The 23,508-nt window shown below is 40.4% G+C and overlaps 1 protein-coding gene across 1 annotated transcript in view; it reads left to right on the top strand.

Moving 5' to 3' along the window:
- The window catches only part of LOC138164910 (inaD-like protein), a 337,451-nt gene that overhangs the window by 34,754 nt on the left and 279,189 nt on the right, over window positions 1–23,508 (top strand). The window contains exons 10-14 of the mRNA XM_069092869.1: window positions 4,382–4,473; window positions 5,502–5,643; window positions 8,860–9,000; window positions 17,036–17,112; window positions 19,577–19,633. Of these exons, the coding sequence (XP_068948970.1) occupies window positions 4,382–4,473; window positions 5,502–5,643; window positions 8,860–9,000; window positions 17,036–17,112; window positions 19,577–19,633 (509 nt within the window). The remainder of the gene's footprint in view (window positions 1–4,381; window positions 4,474–5,501; window positions 5,644–8,859; window positions 9,001–17,035; window positions 17,113–19,576; window positions 19,634–23,508) is intronic.

Genomic DNA, 23,508 nt, shown 5'->3' with positions numbered 1-23,508 from the left:
CTTCACCACCACAAAAAAGAGCCACTAGAAATATTTTGGTACAAATGAGCCCTGTTCTCTTTTCTTTGATCTCTTTGGGATACAGACTTATTATTGCTGGATCAAAGGGCATGGACAGTTTTATAGCCCTTTTAGGCATAGTTAGTTCCAGATTGTTCTTCAGAAAAGTTGAATTAATTCACAATTCCACCAATAGTGCATTAGTGTCCCAATGTTCCCATACCCCCTCCAGCATTTGTCATTTTCCTTTTCTATCCTATAAGCCAGTCTGATAGGTGTGAGTTGGTACCTCAGACTTGTTTTAATTTCCATTTCTCTAATCACTAATGATTTAGAGCATTCTTTTCATGTGATTATAGATAGCTTTGATATCTTTTTCTGAAAACTGCCTAGTCATATCCTTTGACCATTTATCAATTGGGGAAGGGCTCTTATTTTTATAAATTTGTCTCAGTTCCCTTTACATTTATGAAATGAGGCCTTTCTCAGTGAAACTTGTTGCAAAAAATTTTCCCGAGCTTCATGTTTTCCTTCTAATTTTGGCTACGTTAGTTTTATTTGGCAACTCTAAGATTTTTAGTGATTCTGTGTGATTTATGGAAAGACATAGGTAAGAAAAGCTCAAGCTGCATCCTGAGCCTCTTCTAACTGCCTAAACTAAGGAAGGAAAGAAATAGCTATTGCCAACAATGGCAAAACTTGAGGATCCTCAGCAAGAGTCACAAAGGTGACAGTCTTAGCTGTTTCATGGTAAGGAGAGGGGAAGGTCAGGTCCATAGACTCTACACTTGGTGCTAGAATGGACCTTTGAGCTCATCTTGCTCAGCTTTAAGGAAACCAAGGCCCAAGGGAGTTGAGGTACTTGCTCCAGGCCAAATAGATAGAAAGTGGCTGTGCTGGCCCTCTGTCTCCAAATCTAGCCCTCTTTTGACTGCACCAAGATTATACTTAATTGATTTTTTAAAAAATTGATGGTCTTGCTTGTTCATAGCAGGTGGAAAAATTAGGGATGCTAATGTATTCAGAGTTCTGAATAATTCCTGTCAGGCCCACCCAGTGCCCTTTTAGCCTAATGAAATACGTGTTTTTCAATCTTTTAGTTTCTTTCTTAAGTGCCTCTCACCCCCTTTTTTGAGTTTGGATATGCAAATGAATTCCAAAATAGCTAAATATGGGTTGTGTATTCATATACTTGCATTTAGGAAAAATTGCTGTTTGCATCTGAAGACAGTCATTTTTTCCTAAGGCTTTTTGGAGAAAGTGTGTCTTTTTTTGATCTTGGCTTCCATCCATCCATCGCATCCATCCATCCATCCATCCATCCATCCATCCATCCATCTATCCATCCATCTATCCAAATACTTAATTCAGTGACTACTCATTTGGCCTTTCATTCATAGTGTGTGCAAGACATTTTTTGCTAACCATCGCAAGAGAAACCAGAGAAGGATAAGACAAAAGAAAGACTTCCCCTCAATATTGCTCTGTGATAAGTAACTAGAACATCACTTCCTCATAGGAAATTGAGGAGATGTAGAAGTTATTTAAGCATGTCTTGCTGTTCTAAAGAGCAGAGAGATAGAAATGAAAATCCTTTCTTTCTTCTAAACATTAGAGGCAGTCAGGAGTGAACATGAAAGCTAGAACAGATATTGGGCTGAATATCTAATGAATAGTTGAATAGTTTTGTGGAATTCTTTTCTTCCTCTCTTCTTAATTCTTTGTTATAAGGGATGGCTCCCTGGATGGGGGAAACTGGAGAGATATAAGGGGAAATGCATATGATATATAAATAAAAGATTAAAAAAATCCTGCCCAAATCATATCTTTGCCATATACTATTTTTTAAAAAAATGTATATATCCCATTTTTGTGATACTTAAAAAAAAAACCTAACAATTCTATCACGACCAATACTCCTCTCCCCTACGTATGAACGTGAAAACACTAAAGCAGCATCTCATAAAGGTATATCCGGAAAACAGGTCTCCCTGTCATGTGGCTGGTACCTTGTCTCAATAGTTTAAAACAGCTCCACATTGGTATTCCTCTTTATTTTTAACCTGTCTGCCACTTGCTTTGGGGTAGACAATATGGCTTGTTCAAATATTTCCTCTGTATTAATTTCTTTTTTCCATTGATTTAGGTGGGAACAAGGTATTTGTTTCAACAATTTAAAGGGGTGTCATTTAAAATAAGGCTCAGCCTTGCTCTGCTGGACTCCTTAGAGCAGATGTATAGGGAGAGTGATTCTAGTCTAAAGCTGAATTGAAATCATTGCTGAGTGATACAAAGACAGAAAGGAAATTGTTCCTGCCCTCGAAGTGCTTACATTTTATTGGAAGAGACAGAATGTAGATTCAGAAGATATCCAAAATATACACAAGCTAACTTTTTTGCAGTGGCTCTTATTAGAAGGATGAGGCAAGACGCTGTAGGTGACTTTTCAGTACTAAAGAAGACAAGTTATTCCGTGAGACCGAGGGGAAGAGGGAGTGGGTTCCTATGTAAAAGCACAGGGAGAGGAGATGGAGTGCTGTGTGTAAGGAACAAGTTCTGTTTGGCTGGAGTAGACCATGGAGTGCAAGGAGAGGAGTAATATAGAATAAGCCTGGAAGGGTTGGCTGGAGCCATTTTGGGAAGGACATTAGAAACCCAAGTTTGTGTTTGATGCTAGAGATAATAGGGATAATTAGTATTTATTAAATATAAGCATGGCATGGTCAGACATACCCTTTAGTAAAGTCACTTTAATGGCTAGGTAGAAGTCAACAGAATTTGAGCCAGGGACACCAGTAAGCCATTGAACCGTGATGGCCAGATGAGGAGAAGGGACGGGATAGGAGAGATGTGTGGGGGGCAAAATGACCAAACTTGGCACCTGATTACAGATGTGAGGTGAGTAAAAGGGTAGAGTCTGGGCTGCAGACTTTGGAGATGGGAAGGAGGGTGTTGTGTTCTTTTCAAGTAGAGAAGGTCAGAAGAAGGGTGGGTTTGGGGTGGGGAGAAGGGGGAATAATGAGTTTTCTTTTGAACATAGGGAAGTTGAGATGCCTTCAGGGAATCCTGGTTGGAATGCTTTTGTTTTGGGATTTGTTTTTTTTGTCTTTTTGAGGGGGGGAGTGTAGGGCAACTGGGGTTTAAGTGACTTGCCCAAGGTCACATGGCTAGTAAGTGTTAAGTGTCTGAGGCAGGATTTGAACTTAGGTTCTCCTGACTCCAGGGTCCGTGTTCTCTTCATTGCGCCACCTAGCTGCCCCTGCTTGGAATGTTTAAGAGTCACTTGGGATGTGACCACTACTAACACTGCTACTCCTAGCTGGCTAGCATTTATGTAGTACTTTAAGGTGTACAAATTGCTGTATACACTTGATTGTCACAAAAACTCTACAACATAGGTACTATAATCATTACCATTTGACAGAGGAGGAACCTTAGGCAGACTGATGTTAAATGACTTGCCCAGGGTCGCACATCTAGTTAGTGTGTGAGGCCGAATTCGAATACAGTCTTCTTGACTCCAGGTCCCTCATTCTGTCCTCCATATCCACTGTGCCACGTAGCTGCTTCAGATTTTGGATAGACCTCAGGAGATATTGGATGTATAAATTTGTGAGTCATCTGCATAGAGAAGAATAATTTACCCTGTGGGACCTGATGAAGCCATCAAGTGAGAAAGCGTAAGAGAAAAGAGTCCAACATAGGGCCCTGATGATGATTTAACAGAAGAGACTGAAAAGGAATCATTGTCTGTGTAGGAGGAGACCCTAGAAAGGTTGGTGCCTTCAAAATGTAGAGAGGAGAGAACCTGGAAGGTGGGGTGATCAGAAATGGCCCTGACTGCAGAAAGGTCAAAGAGAATCAAGCCTGAGAAAGGGCCATTCGATTTGACAATAAAGAGGTCATTCGTTGTAAGCTAGAAAAAAATCACTTTCATTTGAACGAAGAGGTTGGAAGTTGGATCTCTCTCATCAGTATACCCATAAAAGATGAGCTTGGGCCTGATGCTCAAGTTGATAACTGGCAGGTTATAGCCAGCTGCCTGGCCCCCAGAAATAAAATGGATAAATAAATAAAATGAAATAAAATAGCAAAGCAGTTAATTCTTCTTTGAAACATGTTTTTTCATTGATTTTTTTTTTTTTGCTTTCACATCACTCTCAGTTCTAAATGCCAATCTCTCACCAATGGAACCTTCCATTGTCGCAAAGAAGAAGGAAATTAGACCAGCCCATTGACTGTCACACTGGAAATGCTTGGGACATAGGTTCCATTGTCAGTCCTTCTTCACCTCAGTTACTTCATGCCCTGGAGATCAATATTTGGCAATCAAGCAGTAACTAGTGCTGTCTTTCTCTTTTACTTTCTTGTGCCCATTCAGGGGATGTCTCGGGGATTTATGTGAAAAACATAATACCAGGCAGTGCTGCAGATCATAATGGCCAAATTCATGCCAATGACAGGATAGTTGCTGTAAGTAACTGTATTTATTTTGAGCATTGGGTGAAATTTTTAAAAATTCTCTGTATTATAATACCTCTGTGGGGATGGCTTTTTAAGAGTGGGGAGGGAGGTTGGGTTGGGCATTCAATATATTCTGATTCTTTAAGTTCATCTAGTGAAAAAGCTCTTGGAGATCAACTTTTTACAGGAAAAGATATAGGAAACTTCCCCCAAGTGAATGGCAGGAGGAAAATCTTATGTAGAAAAACTAAAAAAATTATTTTGGCTTAGATTGGAGGAGACTGGTAGGAGGTTTGATAATGCTGGTAGATCCCAGAGTCTACTGTGATAGGCTTCCATTACTACAATGGGGACTTGGGTTATTCTTTGTGAAACATACTTAGACAATAAAGGAATAACTAAGAAAGATTAAGGGACCCCCTTTGATGGAGACTTTTTATCAATCCAGTTTAATATCACACATGATTGAATTGTATTTCTGCTAGGAAATTGTTTGACAGATGGCTAGATGACTTCTTGAGAGTCTCTGAAGGCTGGCAGAGAGCTCTGGGACCTCAGGAATTTGGGGGGGGGGACAAGGATCTGATTGTTCCAGGATGGTTTCCAGCCTGGAATTGGGGAATTCCTTTTTTTTGTGTAATGCTCATTCTTTTTAGTACAAAGTGACCTGCCTCTTTCCCCCTAGTCCTGGGAGAACTGGAAAGAGGATCTAAGCCTCATTTCTAGTAGAGTTACACCTGAGAAGCTAAGGCTTCCCAATACCTTATTCATTAATGTAACTTTCTAAATAGCACCTACCTCTCAGAATTGTTGTGAGGATTAAATGGAATGGTATTTATCAAATGCTTAAAACAGTGCCTGATGCATTAGGAGTTAATAATTGCTTGTTTCCTTCCTTCCTTCCTTCCTTCCTTCCTTCCTTCCTTCCTTCCTTCCTTCCTTCCTTCCTTCCTTCCTTCCTTCCTTCCTTCTTTCCTTCCTTCATTCCTTCCTCCCTCCTTCCTCTCTTTCCTTTCCTTTTTTCCTTCATTCCCTAGGTGGATGGAATAGATATCCAGGGTTTTGCCAATCAGGATGTTATTGAGGTATTGCGCAAGGCAGGAGATACGGTGCACCTGACTCTAGTACGAACGAAGACATCTTCCTCACCTCTCCCTCTTGACAGATCTTTTGATGAAGGTAAATCCTTTTCATGCCTCCCCTTTCCATGAAACTTGTAATTCAAGTAGTTGTTGGATTTTTCTAGCATTTTTACCTCTCTCCAAATAGTCCTGTTTTATGAAATTTGGTGATAAACAAATTCACTCGAATTTAAGCTTTGTGAGTGTATACCAAGTCCTTTCCCCTCCCTGGGCTTCAATTTACTCATAAATTAAAAAGGTTGGGTGAGGGGAATGCTGAGAGTCTATGACCCCAAGATACCTGAGCAGCAGTAGAATGGTAGTCATTTGCTGCCCTTGAACAGCCTGTTATGATGATGCACCATTCTTGAGTGGGAAGACATTAGATCTCTGACATGTGGGCAATGCCAATTTCTTACTCCTTCAGATGGAAATGAGAATCAGTTCTCCAAGAAGGTTGTCGTTTTCAAAATATGTCTATTATTCACATTTGAATAATAAAGTGGTGGCACCTTTCATCTTTGGGTCTTGGCACTCGAGAAACCTTAAGTCTTCATATTATTTTGAAAGCCACATTTTATTCTAAAACCCCTATGGATTTAATCTTCTGATTGACTTTATAATGTCATGAGAAAGAATAGATCTGAAAAGTGAAAACCCAGTGTCTTTTCCCTGGCAGGACTTCTGTGATCCTAAATGGTGGCCATCAATTTATACCTCTTTCATTTCTTAATGTATTGACCTCAAAATGTGTCTATGAACAGAGGTTGAAAACCTAAGGAAATATCTTTCAGTACAGTAGTGATGACCTGAGTAGACTGTTCAGAGTCTAGTAATGTTGCAGCAGAATTTCTTCAGTAAGGCAGCCACAGGGAGAACATAGACCTGGAAACCTTTTCCGTCAACTGATGGTTATCTTTATCTAAATTGAAGCCCTCAATTTACCAGGAAAGTAATTTTGCTGTTAAAAATAGATGACCCATCAACTTCATTTTATGCTCCACATTTAAAACCGCCAAGATTGTTCAAGAGGGATAGTTATAAAAATGCAATATTGAGTTTAGGGAAGTTTAAGTCAATATTTATGTTAAATCTAATGGTTTTAACAGCTGATATGGGGCACTTGGCTCTAATTTGCTCTCTGTGGTAGAGTGTGTCAGTTTGATGAGCAGGAGCAATCTTTTATTAGGCAGATCTGCATTTTAAGGTTGTATGGGAAGGGGAATGGTGGTTAATGGATCAACGGTTAGACTTGGAGTCAGGAAGCCTTGGCTTTGAATAATAGCTCCAACTTTTAATAGCTGTGTGATCCTGGCCGAGTCCCTAGACCTCTGGGATCCTTAGCTTGCTCATCTGTAAAATGGGACCACTAATACTTCACTCTGTGCCTCTTGGTTGGGAGACTCATTCATTCAACAAGCATTTATTAATCGTCTGCTCTGTGCTGGGTGCTGGAGATACAAAGACATGAACAAGGACAGCCCCTTATCAGTCAGTGGATAGAGAGTAACCTAAAGGGCTACATCGCTGTCCTTATCATCCTGATTCCACAGGCCGTCTTTAAAGTCAGAACTGAGCCCTTCTCATTCAGGCTGGTTGTCATTTTTCATATTTGATGATTTACACAAAATGCCCTTCCCACTTCTCGCTTCCTCCACAAAGCATCTTATCCCTGCTCGATCTAGTTCAGAACTACTGGACATTTCCATATGTTTCTTTATCTTCAAACTGATGGTGTTGGACCCTAGGACTTCTAAGGCCCTTTCCAGTTCTGATCCTAGGATCCCATGAACTTAGGTTCTCATGTCCACATAGTTCCCCCCCGCTTTTTTTTTTGTTGCTTTTTGGAGGGCAATTGGGGTTAAGTGACTTGCCCAAGGTCACACAGCTAGTTTTTGTGTTAAGTGTCTGAGGCCGGATTTGAACTTAGGTCCTCCTGACTCCAGGACCAGTGCTCTATTCACTGTGCCACCTAGCCACCCCTAGTTTCCCATTTCTTGAATTTGAAACTCCTTTTGGTAGAATTGTGGATGATCCTGAGTTAGGGAGGTTATATTCTGTTGCTTTGTTCTGATACTCACAAGTATTTCTCCACGGAGAATTCCTGGAGGTGAAGGACCTTGGCTTTTGTTTCCTTGATGTCTGTCTCACCTCCTTCTATCCAAGGGCACAAGGCTCTATCAAGAGCGTAGAGAGTGCTGGACGGCAGAAGCAATACGAAGAGAGGGGCCCATGGAAGGAGAACTTGAAGTAGCAGGAGGAGTCTTGAAAACCCAAGTTCAGTCAGTCAGGAAAGATGAAATGCCCATTAAGGACCTTGCACATCAAGGGCTAGAAATACAAAGAAAGGCACAAAGTAGTTCATGCTCTAAAGGAGTTTACAGGCTTTCCTGCCTCAGCTATTCACTGGCTGTGTGACCCAGGACAAGTCACTTAAAAACAAACAAAAAAAAGGTTCATTGCCTCAGTTTCCTCATCTGTAAAAATGGGGATAATAATAGCTCCTGCTTCCTAGAGTTGTTGTATCAAATGAATGAGCCTGTGTGAAGTGCTTTGTAAACCTTAAAGCACTATGTAAAGCTAGCTGATATTATTATGAGTACCTATTGAATGAATGGGAATATATTTAAATTTTTAAAATAATATTGAAGAATCCTTTAATTAGCAATTTTAAGACTAAGCATAAGGAGGCATTTTAAGACAGGTGGTTAAATCATAAATGGATGATATTTTAGATGAAGTAAATAATTGCTTTTCTTTGTGGAACACTCAGTATTTTACAAAGTGCTTCCATCTACCTTATCTCATTACATAATCCCCTTTCTGAAGGGCTTAGGAGAAGGCCATGAGACTGGAGAAAAGGACTAGATTGGTCTGGTAAAAAGAAAAAAGAGTACTGGATTCAGAATCAGTAATTTTTGGGGGGTGGAGCAGGGGGAGGCATTTGGGGTTAAGTGACCACTTAACTAAGGGTCATCCAGCTAATAAGTATCTCAGACCAGATTTGAACTCAGGTCTTCCTGACTCAAGGGTGGGTGTTCTGTTTACTGCATCACCTAACTACCCCTCAGAACCAATCAGTTCTTGATATCAGTCCTGATTCTTTCCCTGTGACCTTGAGTAAATCACTATTCTATTGTTTTCAGTTTCCCTCTTAGAAAATGAGTATTTGACTGGCTAATCCATAAGGTCCTTCTTGCTTGAAGGTCTATGGCATATAAACTCCAATTGGTGATTTCACGTGGCTGATTTGACGTTTTGGGGACTTTTGTAGCACCGCCCAAAACGCCAACTTTATTTTTAACTGGAGCTGTGGAGACTGAGACGAATTTGGATGATGAAGATGAAGCAAAGGAAGAGAAAGTGTATCATTTGAAGGAGGAAGATGAGCAGAGGCCGCCATCGCAGACTTGTGGTAGGTCCTCGCTGTACGTGTCAGGCCCTTCTGTTTTCAGTAGCTTGGCATCAAGTCCTGCTTCTGTCACTGCCTCTCTGTGCTCTCATCCCACTTCCTCAGCCCTTTTCTTCCCCAATTCTGTAAAATCTGAAAACTTAGAGGCCAGGGGTCCTTCACCTTTCCCCTTCTGCAGTCTTATGAAGCCTGTGAAGACCTTCTCACAATCCTGTTTTTAAATGTATGAAAGAAAACATATAGAATTATAAAGGAAACAGGTTATATTAAAATAATTAGTATTAAATATTATATTCGTGTTAAATATTATGTAATATACACACATTGTTATATATTATATTTCTAAATAAATATATATTATATATATATATATATATAAAATATTGAAAACAGCTGCAAGTTCATTGACCCTAGATTAAGAACCCTGAGAATAGACTTCCAAGATTCCTTCTCACTCTAATTTCTGTGATTCTCTAAAGGTCTTCTTTGTCTCCTTTTTACTGCAGTCAATAAATATTTTTTTAAAACCCCTAATAAACTTTTAAAAATGTTAGGTCTCTCTCACACATGTGTACATACACGTGTGTATGCAGGTGTATATAGGCATGCATGTATATATACACATATACACACACACACATATTTGTTTGTTGAAATACTGTGAAATACTTCTCCCTTGCTCTGTCTTCACTCTCTGATTTTTCTTACCGTTGAAGATTGTTGTTTTTCTGTGTGAAATGACGGGTATTTTAGGCAAATGCTTAACTCCGTCCCAACTATGGAACACCTTCAGCTTAACCACGCGGCCGGCGAGTGTGGGTTCTCTCATTGTGGATGGTTCACGTCTTCTGGGGGACTTTGATTCAGGTTCGATGTCAGGAAAACCTCGCTAACACTGTGCCGTACCCACAAGTGGTATAGATTGCCTCAGCAATAATAATTAATGATGATACTGATAGTCATAACACCAATGACAGTCATAACAGCTAGCATTTGTCTAGTTCTGTGAGGTTTACAAAGTGTTTCCCACACATTTTTCTCATTTGATCTGAGAAGTGGATGCTATTCTCCCCATTTTCTAGATGAGGAAACTGAGCCTGAGGAGAGATCGTGATTTTTTCAGGAACACATAGCTGCAAAGTGTCAGTCCAGCATGCTATTCACTGCGCCACCTAGTGGCTTCTAGGTAGTAATGGGCTCCCTGTCATTGGATGGCTTCAAACAAAAGCAGAATGACTCCTTTGTCTGTGATGTTTTCAGGGGTCTGGCTTAGCCTGGATGGCCTCCAAGGTCACTTCCAATTCTGTATTTTGGTCTATATGTCCCTTTTCCCCCCAATATAATTTCCCTTTATTTTTCCATTAGTGGGGAGTTCGAATGGAGAAAAGAATTTCTTTTTTAATATTTTTTTTTCTTTTTTTTTTTTTTGGAGGGCAGTTGGGGTTAAGTAACTTACCCAAGGTCACACGGCTAGTTTTTTTGTGTGTATGTGTTAACTGTCTGAAGCCAGATCTGAACTCAGGTCCTTCTGACTCTGGGGCCAGCACGCTACTCACTGCACCACCTAGCCGCCCTGAGAATAGAATTTCTAAGATAGATGCAGGAAAGAGTGGACAGGCTACCAGCCAATGCATTGCCCCTGGAGCCCATCAGAAAGAGGTATGTTTTGTGTGTTGGTCAGTGTCTGCTCTCATTCAATCACCAGAGGCAGGAGTCCCATGGATTGCTGGCCATCCATGGAACCATATAAAGGACAAAAAAAGTTGTCATTTGCTTCCTGATGTTGACATGTGCATCCTTACATACCTTTCCACCAATGCCTCTTTGTACCCATGACAGTCTTTCCCAAACTGGTTTGGAGCACTATGTTCTACAGGAAGCAAATAGGGATCCCATGAGGGAAATTGAAGGGTTTTTTAATTGCTATTTCCCCCACCTTGGAAATACATGGTGAGAAGTAATTGTTGTAGTGACTGGCCTTGGATCAGGGAGATTGAAGTTCAAGTCCAGCCTTAGATACCTATTGATTCTTTGAATGACCCTGGGCAAGTCATTTCTCCTCTGACTGCCCCCAGCAGCTCTCCTAAGATGAAGTTATAAATGAATTTACATCTGTAGCAATTGAGGGAGTGTTTACACCAGTCATTCCCAACATGGAAGAAGTCTGGGGTAAAAATATTAAATATGAAATTAGGGATTTTCCAAATGCTTGTACAGGGGAGATTTGACAGGATGAATTTTGGTTAATTTCTTTTTTTTCCCCTCTAAAATTAGCCAGCCCCTTTTGATCCTGAGATTCCCAGCCTATGTCCTTTCTATCAATATTCCAATTCTAGAAGTGCTCTTTGTCTTAATCAGTTTGAGAAATGCTGGTCTGTGAGGAGGCTTCTACCTTTTGTATTTACTGTAAAAGTATAATGGGCTTTGACTTGTGTTTCTCAGAAATACCAAACTTAATGCTTTTTGAGATGTGAATGTCTAATTCCATTGGCTTTGTGGGTTTCCCACGGTCCATTTACAAAGGCAGGGTTTTGTTTTCTCAGGCAGATCTGTGTTCACACATTGTAAGGGAATAGGTCGGAATAGTTAAACTTCTCACACTTCTTAGAGAATCCAGCCCACCGCAGTTTTAGAATTCAAGGTTTTGTGGCCTTTTTATTCTTCTCCATTTTGCAGGTTTGCCAAAGATTTTCATTCTTGTGCCTGGCACGTAGTAGGCATTTACTAGATATTTGTTGAATTGAACTGAAATGTCAGGGGAGTGATAGATGGGAATCTTGAATCTTGCCTGCCGCTATGAGCACTTACCGGGGTTGCATTTTTCCCCTCTTCATTAGATAAGAAGCAGAACATCAAAGAGTTACAGATTGGCAGCTGGAAGGGACCCTGAGAAATGGCAGGAATCTGGATCTCCCCTTTAGAGAGAGAATGATTGACGCCTAAGCATTTGGACAACGTCTATGCAGTCAAATTTTGTTCATCTGTTGTTGAATTTGGGCATATTAGAATCATGCATTTTTACAGACCAGTTTGTTCAAAATCATTTTAGATAAACAGGGGCCCGGGGAGGTTCAGTGACTTGTCCACGGTCATACCAATGACCCCCTGAAAGTTCATCTTTGGGAAAACCTCATCATCCTGTGAGATCCCAACATCTTGGTACTCTACCTCATCTCTCCTCTCTGATTGGAGGGTGGAGGCAGGAACGTATAAGGATAAAGCTCAGCTCAGACATCTCTTTTCTCACCAGACTGCACTACTGTGGGACTTCTCTGATCAACTTCTCCACCTTGTCCCCATGTTGGGTAACTCACCCTCCCCCACCTTTTCATTCCTTTTGGGTGTTCTCCCATTAGATTGGCTGATTTTTTTTTTTTAGTTTGCTGATATTTTGCACCCTGCAAATTATGATTTTTATTTTATTTTCTCCCATTAGACTGTAAGCTCCTATGGAGCTTTTAAAAAAATTTTGTGTCCCACAGTACCTAGAATGTAGCAGGTCTTTAATAAATGTTCATTGACTGACAGATTGACACCAGTAACAAATGGAAGATCTAGCATTCAAGGTCCCTTGACTTGGAGGATAGCATTCTATCAATAGCACCACATTAAATCTATTCTTGGAGCTTGGAAGCTTCTGTGAGATAAAAAAAAGGGAAGGGCCTACTATGTGCCAGGAAATGTGCTAAATGCTTTTGGAAATGTTGCCTCATTGTATCCTCACTACAACCCCATGAGGCAGGTGCTATCATTATCCCCATTTTATAGCAGAGGAAACTGAGGCAGACCAGAGGTTAAGTGACTTGTGCAGGATTCTCTGGGTTGCACAGGTGTGAGACTGGATGAACTCAGGTCTTCCTGACTCCCTCCACTGTACTTCCTAACTGCCTTCAAATTAATTAAATTCACTTCTGTTTATTGTAACCTGTGTGCAAGGCACCGAGCACCTAGACTGGGAACTGAAAGACTAGAATGAAAGGAGTTTTGTCCTCCAGGACCTCAGTTCTGTTCTGTTGAATTACTTACTTTGTTCACCTCTTCCCCCATGTCTGCTTAAGGCTCGTCTGCCCAGCTTCATTATGTTGGTTTTTGGCATCCCAGCAATCTTCCTGTATTAGCATTGGTTCTGGACCAAAGAGTGGGGCAACTCTTTGAATCACAAATGCATAGCTACTATCCTTGCTTTAGCAGAGATTTGTACCAGAGCAGCTTTACTAAGGATGCTACTTTGTATCAGTCTGAGAATTAAGCTTTCCATTCCCAGTAGGGAAGGGATCGGAGGAAGGAGGGGACTAAAACTGAGGGAAGGAAAGGACAGCCCTACCTTGTAGATTCTGCCGAATCCATCTTCACCATCTGCCTCCAGGATCTTGTTGCTTGTAAATTATGATCATGTGGGAAGGATTGAGGATTTAATGGGGAAAAGCCCTCATACTGGAAGTTAGGAGACAGACCTAAGCTTGATTCCCAGCCTTGGTTCTTCCTTGACCCTCATTGCCTGGAATGCACTCCCTCCCTCCTTCCCTCTGCCTCTTCAAATCCCCTGCTTTCTTCAATGCCCATGTACCTGTTAGTGCACCTATCCTCAAACTTTTTGGTGTCAGGATCCCTTAAAAATAATTAAGAATTCCCCTCCCCCTAAAGCTTTTATTTATTAAAGGAGCCATTGCTGCCTGCTGGTCAGTTCCCTCTCCTTACTTTAGGTTACGTTTTATGAACTCATCTGCTTCCCTGCTGTCCTGTCTCACCGTTCCAACAGGAGAGTGGAAACTCTTTGAGGGCACAGCATTTTGATCTCACTATCCTTACAACCAAGCACGGCAGCTTGAATATTGCAGGTGTTTAACAAATACAGGGCATCCCAAAAGGGGATGTAGTTTTAAGCTGTTAAAACATAATAGCTAAAACCCTTTTGAGATGTCCTGTAATTTTAGAATGGTTTAGCTACCCGAGGCACCATTTTCTCTTGATAAACTAGGGATAATAATACTTGATCTGCACAGTGTTTTTGTGAGGAAAGTATTTTCTAAATGAAAGTTGATATAGAAGTATGACCTCTAGTTACCATTGTTAATATCCTATTGTATATTCACAATATGGTAGAAACAGTCCTGGTGCCATCGTCAGGGGACTTGGTTCAAGTATCGTTTCGTTTCTGACACTTCACACTTCTGCATTTGGACTTTCCATTGTAGGTACTCTCTGAGTTGCTATGGATGAAAAAGGGATCACCAAGCAATTATTCATTTGGCAGAGAGTCTGTCTGAGCCCCCTTAGGCTGGTGCTTGAGTGAGGGACATAGCCTCCATTGCTGGGTCTGTACCGAGTCGATCAACAAACATTAATTAAGTGATAGTCATGAATGAGTCAGCCATTGTGCCGGGCCCCGGACATACAAATATAATAGTTCCTATCCTCAAGGAGCTTACATTCTGTTCGTAACCTTTTCAGCTTAGTGGGCCTTATCTGAACATGTCACTGTACCTGCATAGGAGCCAACAGTCTGCTCCCTCCCTGCCTCCATGAGACATCAGAGACAGATGGTATAATGGACAGCATATTGGACATGGTGTTAAGACCTGCCCTAGATAATTACCAACAAATCACTTAACTCTTATGTCATCTGCAAGATGAAAAGGTCAGCTTCATGAGCCTTTTGGAGACATTGCATCTGTAAATCTATGACCCTGTGATATCCTTGACCCTTGGAGAGGTCACTGTGGACTAGAGCTCCTGGAAGGAATGCCTCCATCTAACTCACATTAGGAGACACGACTCTTGTTGTCAGTTTAACAATGGATCATCTCTTAAGGATTCCTGAACTTCGTTCTCTGATGATTAAGGTGCAGCCCCTAATGGAATTTTGTAGGCATCTGAAATGAGCTGTCTCTGCTTGAGGACCAAAGACCCTGGGGATGTGGAAGGCCAGATTCAGATTTTGGCCAGATGGCTTGTGTCGACTGCCATTAATCTTTCTCTGATTTATCCAATCTTGTGACAAAATATTGAGAGGCTTTTGTATTTCTTATTTTCTTTTTTTAAAGGGAGGAGAGAGTTTGTTTTTTAGAGCTCCATCCAGGGAGCTGGGAACATTAGGCTCTTACCTGTTTGGTGCTGCTCAGGCTGGAGACTAATACTTGGGCTGTGCTGGGAGTGAGGTCACCCAGAGGGTAGGCTAGATGACATAATGTGATCGCCTCACTTTGCAGGGTGATGGTTGAAAAGATAGACAGGTCAAGGTAGCTGTACTCCCTTCAAAGACTGGCTCAGAACCAGACCTTCTCCAGGAGCTCATGTTACTGACTGCCCTCATTAAACCAGACAAGCCTCCATCCCTGCCAAGTGTGGAAAGAAGACTGAGTCCCAGCCCACAAGGCTACATGCTCAGGAGAAGAGACATTTCCCAGTAAGGGCAGGATCCTCCAGCAGAGTGGAAGATATCACCTGAGGTGGCTAGGTTTGGCATTGGTTAGAGTGTGCAACTTGGAGACAAGAAGACCTGAGTTCAAATTCCACTTCATATCCTTATGAGCTGTGTGACCCTAGGCAAGTGTAATGTTAATGTTTAAGATCTTCCCCACCTTATAGTAGACCTCAGGTGGGGTCCGTTAAAGGAAGCTTGCTTGTAGGAAGACTTTCACACCTTTTGCTAATATCTAATTAGGCACTGAGAAAAGAGGGTTGTGATGCTTTGGGGGTTTGCTTATGAGAAGGGTCTTGGGATTTCCTGGTCAAGACTCTGAGTGGCCTTATGTTCAGAGCTCCCCACCTGCTCATATGTAAAGGCTCTCTCCATCCAGGGATGTATGTAGAGTGTACAGTTGATTCAGGCAATCAGAGCCCTTGTCTGTTGGTCTTTATTTCTCTGCTTGTATTTTCTCTGTCATTCAGGGTGCTGACTTTTCCTCCGAACTAGTGAATGTAATTTAAAAAGATTGTTGACCCTTTCAACAGCTGTCTTTCCTAGTAAAGCAGATCTAAGAACCTTTGCCAGCAGCCATCCTGGGGATGCCAGTGTGGTTGCTGCTACACGAAGACAATACAACCTAACAATCTTTTGTTAAGCAGCCACTGTGGTGCCAAAGATAAAAATGGAGAGAGTTGGCTCTGTTCTCAAAGAGCTTCTATTCTACAGGATTACATTCTGGGGACTAGAGGGGAAGGGAAGTTCAGACTCGGGATTGATTTCACCAGGGTGAGGACTTCCTGGTGTGGAAACTTTCCTCCACTGATGCAGATCAACAAGACATCTGTCAATTTTTGTGATTCCTTGCTGGAGTACTGAGAGAGTCCGGGACTTGCCCAAGGTCACACAGCCAGGTTATTAGAGACAGTACTTTAATTTCTGTGTGTTTTTGACTCCCAAGTTGGCAATTTAGCCAATTTTAGGTGGGTGTTGAGGAGGGTGGGCTTGTGTGATACTTGGAGAGGAGGGACAGACAGATAATTAAAGGGTTGAGGAAGGGGCCTGTGAGTAAAACCTTGAAGAAAGCTCCAGATTCTTAGAGGTGGAGGTGATGAAGTGGGGGAGGGAGGTAGCCAGCAAACAAAGCAACATCATGGGTGTTTAGTTATAACCAGAAGTTTTGTTTTTGTCTTCATGTATAAATCCTCCTTTTTCCTTACCTTTAAGATCCTCCATCAAAGATATGAGAAAACTCCCCAAACTAATGCAGGCAAGCCCCCTCTCCACAACTCATGGGCTTACTGAGTTGACCAGGGCACTGCACAGTTAGAGGACTAGACTAGGGTCACACAGCCAAGATGTGTCAGAGGCAAGACTTCAACCCAAGCCCTCCAGATTCCCTCACTCAAGCAGAAATGGGAGTGGCAGGTGGGCTGGAAAGAGAATATTCCTTTGCTCAGAGCTGGCGTTGGCCTCATTCCCTAAATTCACCTCCAACTTAAGTTGCCCACTCAGCTGGAATTTGATGTGCTTTCCTTGTCCTCCATTTTTTTCTGTTTCTCCCTTTAGTCTCTGTTTTTACTGGAAAATGCTGATGTTTTCTGTTCTCAGTTCCATATTTTTTACATCTAGATACAATTCCTGGCTCCCTGGAAAATGAACTGAAATCCAAGTGGGAAAACCTGTTGGGCCCTGATTATGAAGTAATGGTATGTTATTATCCTTCGATAAAATGTACTCACGTCTGGCTTAATGTGAGGCTCATAACATAGTAATTAGAAGAAACAAGCACTTCTGGGAATGGCTTCTCCCCCCTCCTACCTCGCCCCCCCCCCAACTCCTTTCCTTGTATTGGAAATAACTGATTGGGAAAATCACAGTAGTTTGAGATGTAAGAACCGTTAGGGATGAAAAAAGATACCCAACTGCGAGTCCCAATGGTTTACTTCATGTTGGAACGATTTAAGGCAGTCAGGGAACAGCGAGAGGTGGGGGGGGATGCTTGCCTTTAAATTTATCACATTCATCAGCTACTTAGAGCGACTGGCATTTTGATGATTGCCTTTGTGATCTGTTTGTTTTATGGGCCGCCAGTGCAGCTCGGGATGTTAGTCCCGTGTTTCACCCAGAATCTCAGACTTTTATGAGAAGAGTGAAGGAGTGATGATGGAACAAGGTTGGGGGATGGGGTTGAGGGAGGGGGGGCATTTAAGTTAGCTTGGAGCCCCTTGAATTTCCTTTCACGTGTTATTATAATCAAGGAAAGGATTTCTCTGAGAATCTTTATGAAAGAGGAGAGTTTGACATTTAGAAAGACTTAAGCTTGCCTTACAAATGCTTTTTGTGGTGAAAAAAAAAATTCCCCTGGAAACTTTACTTATTTTTCCTTTCATATGTTTACACTTAAGCTAATAGTGATAGAATGTTACAATATATAATAATGTTATACTGTTGTAACATTAATATATTTCATCGTAGCATTAATAAAATAATGATATTTTGTTAAAGTGTAGAATAATCACGATCACTTGTGCTGATAGACTTTTGCTAGACTATAAAATGATGGTGATAACTACCATTTATATAGTACCTACTATGAACCACACACTGCGCTAAACGATTCACAGTTGTTCTCTCATTTGATCTTCACAACAACCCTCTGTGGTAGGTACTATTATTCTCATTTTACAGTTGAAGAAACTGAAGCAGGCAGAGGTTGAGGGGCTTGCCCAGGGTCACACAGCTAGTAAGTGTTTGGGGCTGGAGTTGAACTCAGGTTACCCTGACTCCAGGCTCAGTCCTTTGTGCCCTGTGTCATCACCCAGGTACATTGTTTTTGTTGTTATATTATTTTTAAAAGCTAGCCTTTATATGATGCTGTAAGGTATATACAGTGTTCTGCCTGTATTATCTCATTGGAACCTCACAACAACCCTGGGAGGTAGATGCTATTTTTATCCCCATTTCATAGTTTAGGAAATGGAGGCAGAAGAAGGTTAAGTGACTTGCCTGGGAGCACATAGCTTGCAAGTGTCTGAAGCTGGATTTGCACTCTGGTCTTCTGCACTCCAGGTCTGTTCTTCCCCACAGACCACTGGTATCAGTGTCAGAGGGGATCACAGCTGGAAGTCTAGTTCAATCTGCTCACTTAAAGAGAGCTGTAACTAGGGCGAGCAATTAGTGATTTATCCCCGGGTGTCAGTTTTGGAGGGTGCTAACAATAGTTGCAGTCTCTTTGGTGGGTATAAATGGCAGAGTTTAGAGCAGGGGTGGGGAACCTGTGGCCTCAAGGCCACATGTGACCCTCTAGGTCTTCAAGTGTGGCCCTTTGACTGAATCCAAACAATTTAGTGACTTTTGGGGGGGGGGGGTAATTCTGAAGATATTGTGATTCTTAAAATACACATTTACACACACTTTCATTCACACATTCACACACACACTCAATCCACATGCACACACATGCACACACACCTTCCATTCAACTCTTAAGCAAGTTGGGAATCTGTAAGTAAATAAACCACTGGGAAATAAGCCTGGGACAGCAATTCAAGAGACAGACGTCCATGTCCTGGCTGTGCTACTAATTGGCTATTTGGTCTTGAGGGAAATTACTTTCCCTTTCTAGACGTCAGTTTTGTCTCATCTGTAAAATGAGAGGATTGTATTAGACAGAGGTCCTCAACCTTTTTTGTATCCTAGGCCCTTGGGCCCCTTTGTTAATTTGGTGATACCCATGAACTCTTTCTTAGAATCATGTTTTTAAATGCATGAAATTAAATAACAGTCTTAAGAAGGAAACATCATATTGAGATAACATCATTTTAAAAAGTTTTGGGACCCCAGGTCCCAGAGGATCTCTAAGGTATCTCCCAGCTCAAACGTTCTGTGGGCATTAAAAAACAACAAAACAAGAGGGAACTAGAAATCACTCTTGGGACACATTTGCTTTTTGCCATCCAATTCTCTTTGCTCTCAGCTCTGGCACTTGGGATACACGAGCCCTTTCAGAGAGACTGACCAGGTGTGAGTCAATTAAGCAGGTCAGATGGAGTCTTGAACACATGGAGGCTTCCCAGAATATTCGGTCAGATAGTTTGAGATAAGAGATGGTTGTGTTTTCTTTGGTTCTGTTCTAATCATTTAACATTTTTTAATTCTTAAATGCTCCAGGTTGTTGTTTTGGATACACAGATTGTTGATGATGCTGAGTTACAGAAATTTTCAAAGGTAAGCATTATTTGTAACATAAACCTTTAAAAAAATTGTTTCAAATCTTTTAAGCTGCCCCCAAAGTACTGAAAGAACCCCTGCTGATAAGGCTCCTTATTATGATATATTTCCTTATTCTAATTTTGTCCAGTCCTCTTCTTCCTGAATTACCTTCAATTTCATGTGTGTGCATCACATCTTATACCTACCTATTTCCATGTTGTCTTCCTCATTAGAGTGTCAGCTCCTTGAGGGCAGGGACTGTTGTGGCAATTCTTTCTATTCCAAGTGCTTAGTATAGGGCCTTGGTGTTTAATAGGTTGTTACTTTTTTTTTTTAAACAAATACTATGGATACCAGTTGTTTTTAAGTTAGCTATTCCTGGGTTATAGGTGTTCTCCTTTTCTCTAGAACTGAACCTTCTCTTGGAACAAAGTAAAACTTTTCAGCATCAACAACTAATAGAGTGACTTAATCTGATAGCATAGGAAACAATCCTCTGAAATAGTGCCCTACTTCTCTTCCTAAATAAAGGAGGTATGTTTAATTATTGGGTCTCTTGAAATCATATTTTTTTCTTTTAAAAATTTAACTAAAATTTTTAAAATTACTTTTTTTAATCATCGAAAATCTATCTTTCCTTTTATCTTCCCACTTCCCTTTTCCTACCATCCCCTGAGTAGGGAAAAAACCCAAACCCCTATTACAAATACATAAAGTCAAGTAAAACAGATAAAACATAGAAGGAACTGATTTAAATTTGTAAGAATGAGAGCCATTCCCCAATTGATAAATGGTCAAAAATTATGAAAAATCAGTTTTCAGAGAAAGAAATTCATGCAGTGAAAAGATATGCTCTGTCACTAATAATTAGAAATGTGATTTAAAAGAAGTGTGTTATTCCACACCTCACATGCATCAGATTGTGTCACCTTTCTGTCAGGGAGGAGGTGGAATGCTTCGTCACAAGTGCTCTGGAATCATGGTTGATCAGAGGGATAAAATCTTTGAAAGTTGTTTGTTTTTTACTGTGTTGTCACTATGTATAGTCTTCTCCTGGTCACTTCACTCTGCATCAGGTCACAAATCTTCCTAGGTTTTTCTGAAGAAGCATTCTTCATCATTTCACAATCATGGGCAGCCCTTTAGTCTCCAGATCTTTGTCCCTGCAAAAAGGGCTTCTGTAAGTGTTTTTGTACATGGGGGTCCTTTTCATCTCTCTTTTATCTTTGGCAGATATAGAACTAATAATGGTGTCACTGGGTCTAAAAGTAGGCATCATTTAATAAAGCATGGTTGTGCCAAAACATAGCAACGTATGTATTTTTCTGTTATTTCCTCCAACATTTGCCATTTACTGATTTTGTCACCTTTGCTGATCTGACTCACATAAAGTGGACCACATAAATTTCATTTCTGCTTATTAATTATTTGGAGCATTGTTTATATGGCTTTTGATTTTCCTCTAAAAATTTTCCTCTGGTTGTTTATATTCTTTGACCATTTATCAATTGGGGAATGGCTCTTATTCTTATAAATTCAGATCAGTTCCCTATATGTCTTAGAAAGAAGAAATTATTAAAGAAACTTGTTACAAAGATTGCCCCTTCCCCCCACCCCCTTCCCATTTAACTGCTTTACTTACGATTTTATCTGCATTGGTTTTATTTGTGAAAAATCTTAACTTAATGTAAGAAAAAAAAATTAACTCCTATGATCCTCTTTATCTTGTTTACTCATGAACTTCTCTTATCTGGGTAATTTCTTCATTACTCATCTAATTTGTTCTTGTCAGTTTTTACTTCTAAATCATGTACCCATTTGGAGCCTATCTTGATGTGTCATGTTGGTGTAGATCTAATTTCTGCCAGATTGCTTTCCAGTTTTCCAATAGTTATTATTTTCTTTTAAATATATGGAGTTATCTTCAATAGTTGGGATCTTTGTGATTATCAAATACCAGGCTACTATGCTTGTTTGCTTCTTTTATTGTATGCCTAATCTCTTCCCCTTATCATCCTCTCTAATTCTTGCACTGTACCAAATTGATCTGCTTATTACTGTTTTGTAGTATAATTTGTTTTGTTTTGTTTTGCTGGGGGGAAGGCAGGGCAATTGGGGTTAAGTGACTCGCCCAAGGTCACATGGCTAGTAAATGTCAAGTGTCTGAGACCAGATTTGAACTCAGGTCCTCTTCTAGTCACTGCACCACCTAGCTGCCCCTTTGCAGTATAAATTGAAATCTGGTATGTGTAGGTCCCCTTCCTTCCCACTTTATTTCATTCTGTTCTGCAGGATTATGGACTTTTTGTTCCTATAGATGAATTGTGGATCATATATGCATATTTTTTTGCAGTTAGACTTTGGCTTCATTTTTTATATTCTTTTCATTTACATTACCATAATCATTGTGCATTTTATGTTTCTGATCCTCCTTATTTCGCTTAACCACTTAACCACATCTTCCTCTATGTTTCTGAATTTCTCATGCTTGTCATTTCTTATATCTCAATAAAATTCATATTACTACATAATACTCATATACCACAATATGTTTTCAGCTATTCCCTAATTTATTTACCATTTTTCCAGATCATTATTCCTAGTTCTTTGTTCTTTATTATTTATAAATTATAAGCTCCTTGAGGGAAAGGGACTATTTTCTTTTTCTGTTCATATTTCAAGTACCTAGGACAATGTTTGGCCCATGGTAGGCATTAATAAATGTTTGTTGATTGATTAATTACAAAAAATGCTAGTATGATGATTTCAGTATACATCATAGATTTAGATGTCTCTATCTTTATAACGTACAGAAATATCTGCATGTATATTACCAAAAGAGTTATAATAGCAGTTTCTGTAGTAACAAATCAATACCTGTGTTTCATAAACACAGACACACACATGCACACATATTTAATATGTATGCCTTTCAAAGTCTTACCGTTAAGTGTTTGTTGAGATGCTAAGAGCAAATGTCAAAACAAAAGATTTTCAAAAAATAGGAACATTGAAGGTGAATGATATGGGAGCCTAGCTATGACTTCCAGAAACATGGGGGAACAGCTCAATTTTTGACTTTGATTACCTCACCTCCCCTACAGAGGTGGTGTCCTTGTTAGTTTTGATTTAGTTCTTTAAATTATTTTATTTGGCATCTAGTAGAAATGGGAAACCCAAGTTCCAAATATTTAAACTAATAAATCCATTGTGGACCAGATGTTGACATGCTAAAAGCCAGCCACAGTCTGAGTCATGGGGTTGGGTACACTTCAAAAAACTTAATTTGGTTGCCTTTGTAACTAGCAACCAAAAACAAGAGTTAAGCAGAGATTTTTCCTCTTGGTAATTTCAAATTAACCAGATTGTAGATGCTATGTCATTCTCTGTCACCAAAGAATCAGGGCCACAGGGATGGGAAAGCATTGGAAGAAACCCTCTAAGTTGGAAATTTTTATTTTACCACCATTGGGAGTAGCAAATGGAGACTTTGTTTTTTGCCAGTGTTTCAGAAACAAATCATATTATTATAATTCAGTGGAACTAATAGGTAGAACTGGGCTTAATCTCATGTGCATCCATGTGCATAGTGGAATGAACAATAGATATGGATATGGAAGACCTACGTATATGAGTTTTCCTAACCTGATGAGCCTTTCTAAAGGCCCAGTTTACTCATCTATTAAATGGCGATACTTGTGATGGCCTCAGAGGTATTTTTTTTCTAATTAACTTTTTATAATTTGTATCAAGCATTTAATTTTTTCTCTCTCACCTCATCCCCACACAACAAGGAAGGAAGGAAGGGAGGGAGGAAGGGAGGGAGGGAGGGAGGAAGGAAGGAAGGAAGGAAGGAAGGAAGGAAGGAAGGAAGGAAGGAAGGAAGGAAG

Source organism: Petaurus breviceps, unplaced genomic scaffold (assembly GCF_028583685.1).
Source record: "Petaurus breviceps papuanus isolate PSGF00001 unplaced genomic scaffold, PetGlider_PUasm1.0 207, whole genome shotgun sequence".
NCBI classification, from domain to species: Eukaryota; Metazoa; Chordata; class Mammalia; order Diprotodontia; family Petauridae; genus Petaurus; species Petaurus breviceps.
Note: the sequence above shows the minus strand (reverse complement) of the source record. Positions and strands in the feature narration are given on the sequence as shown.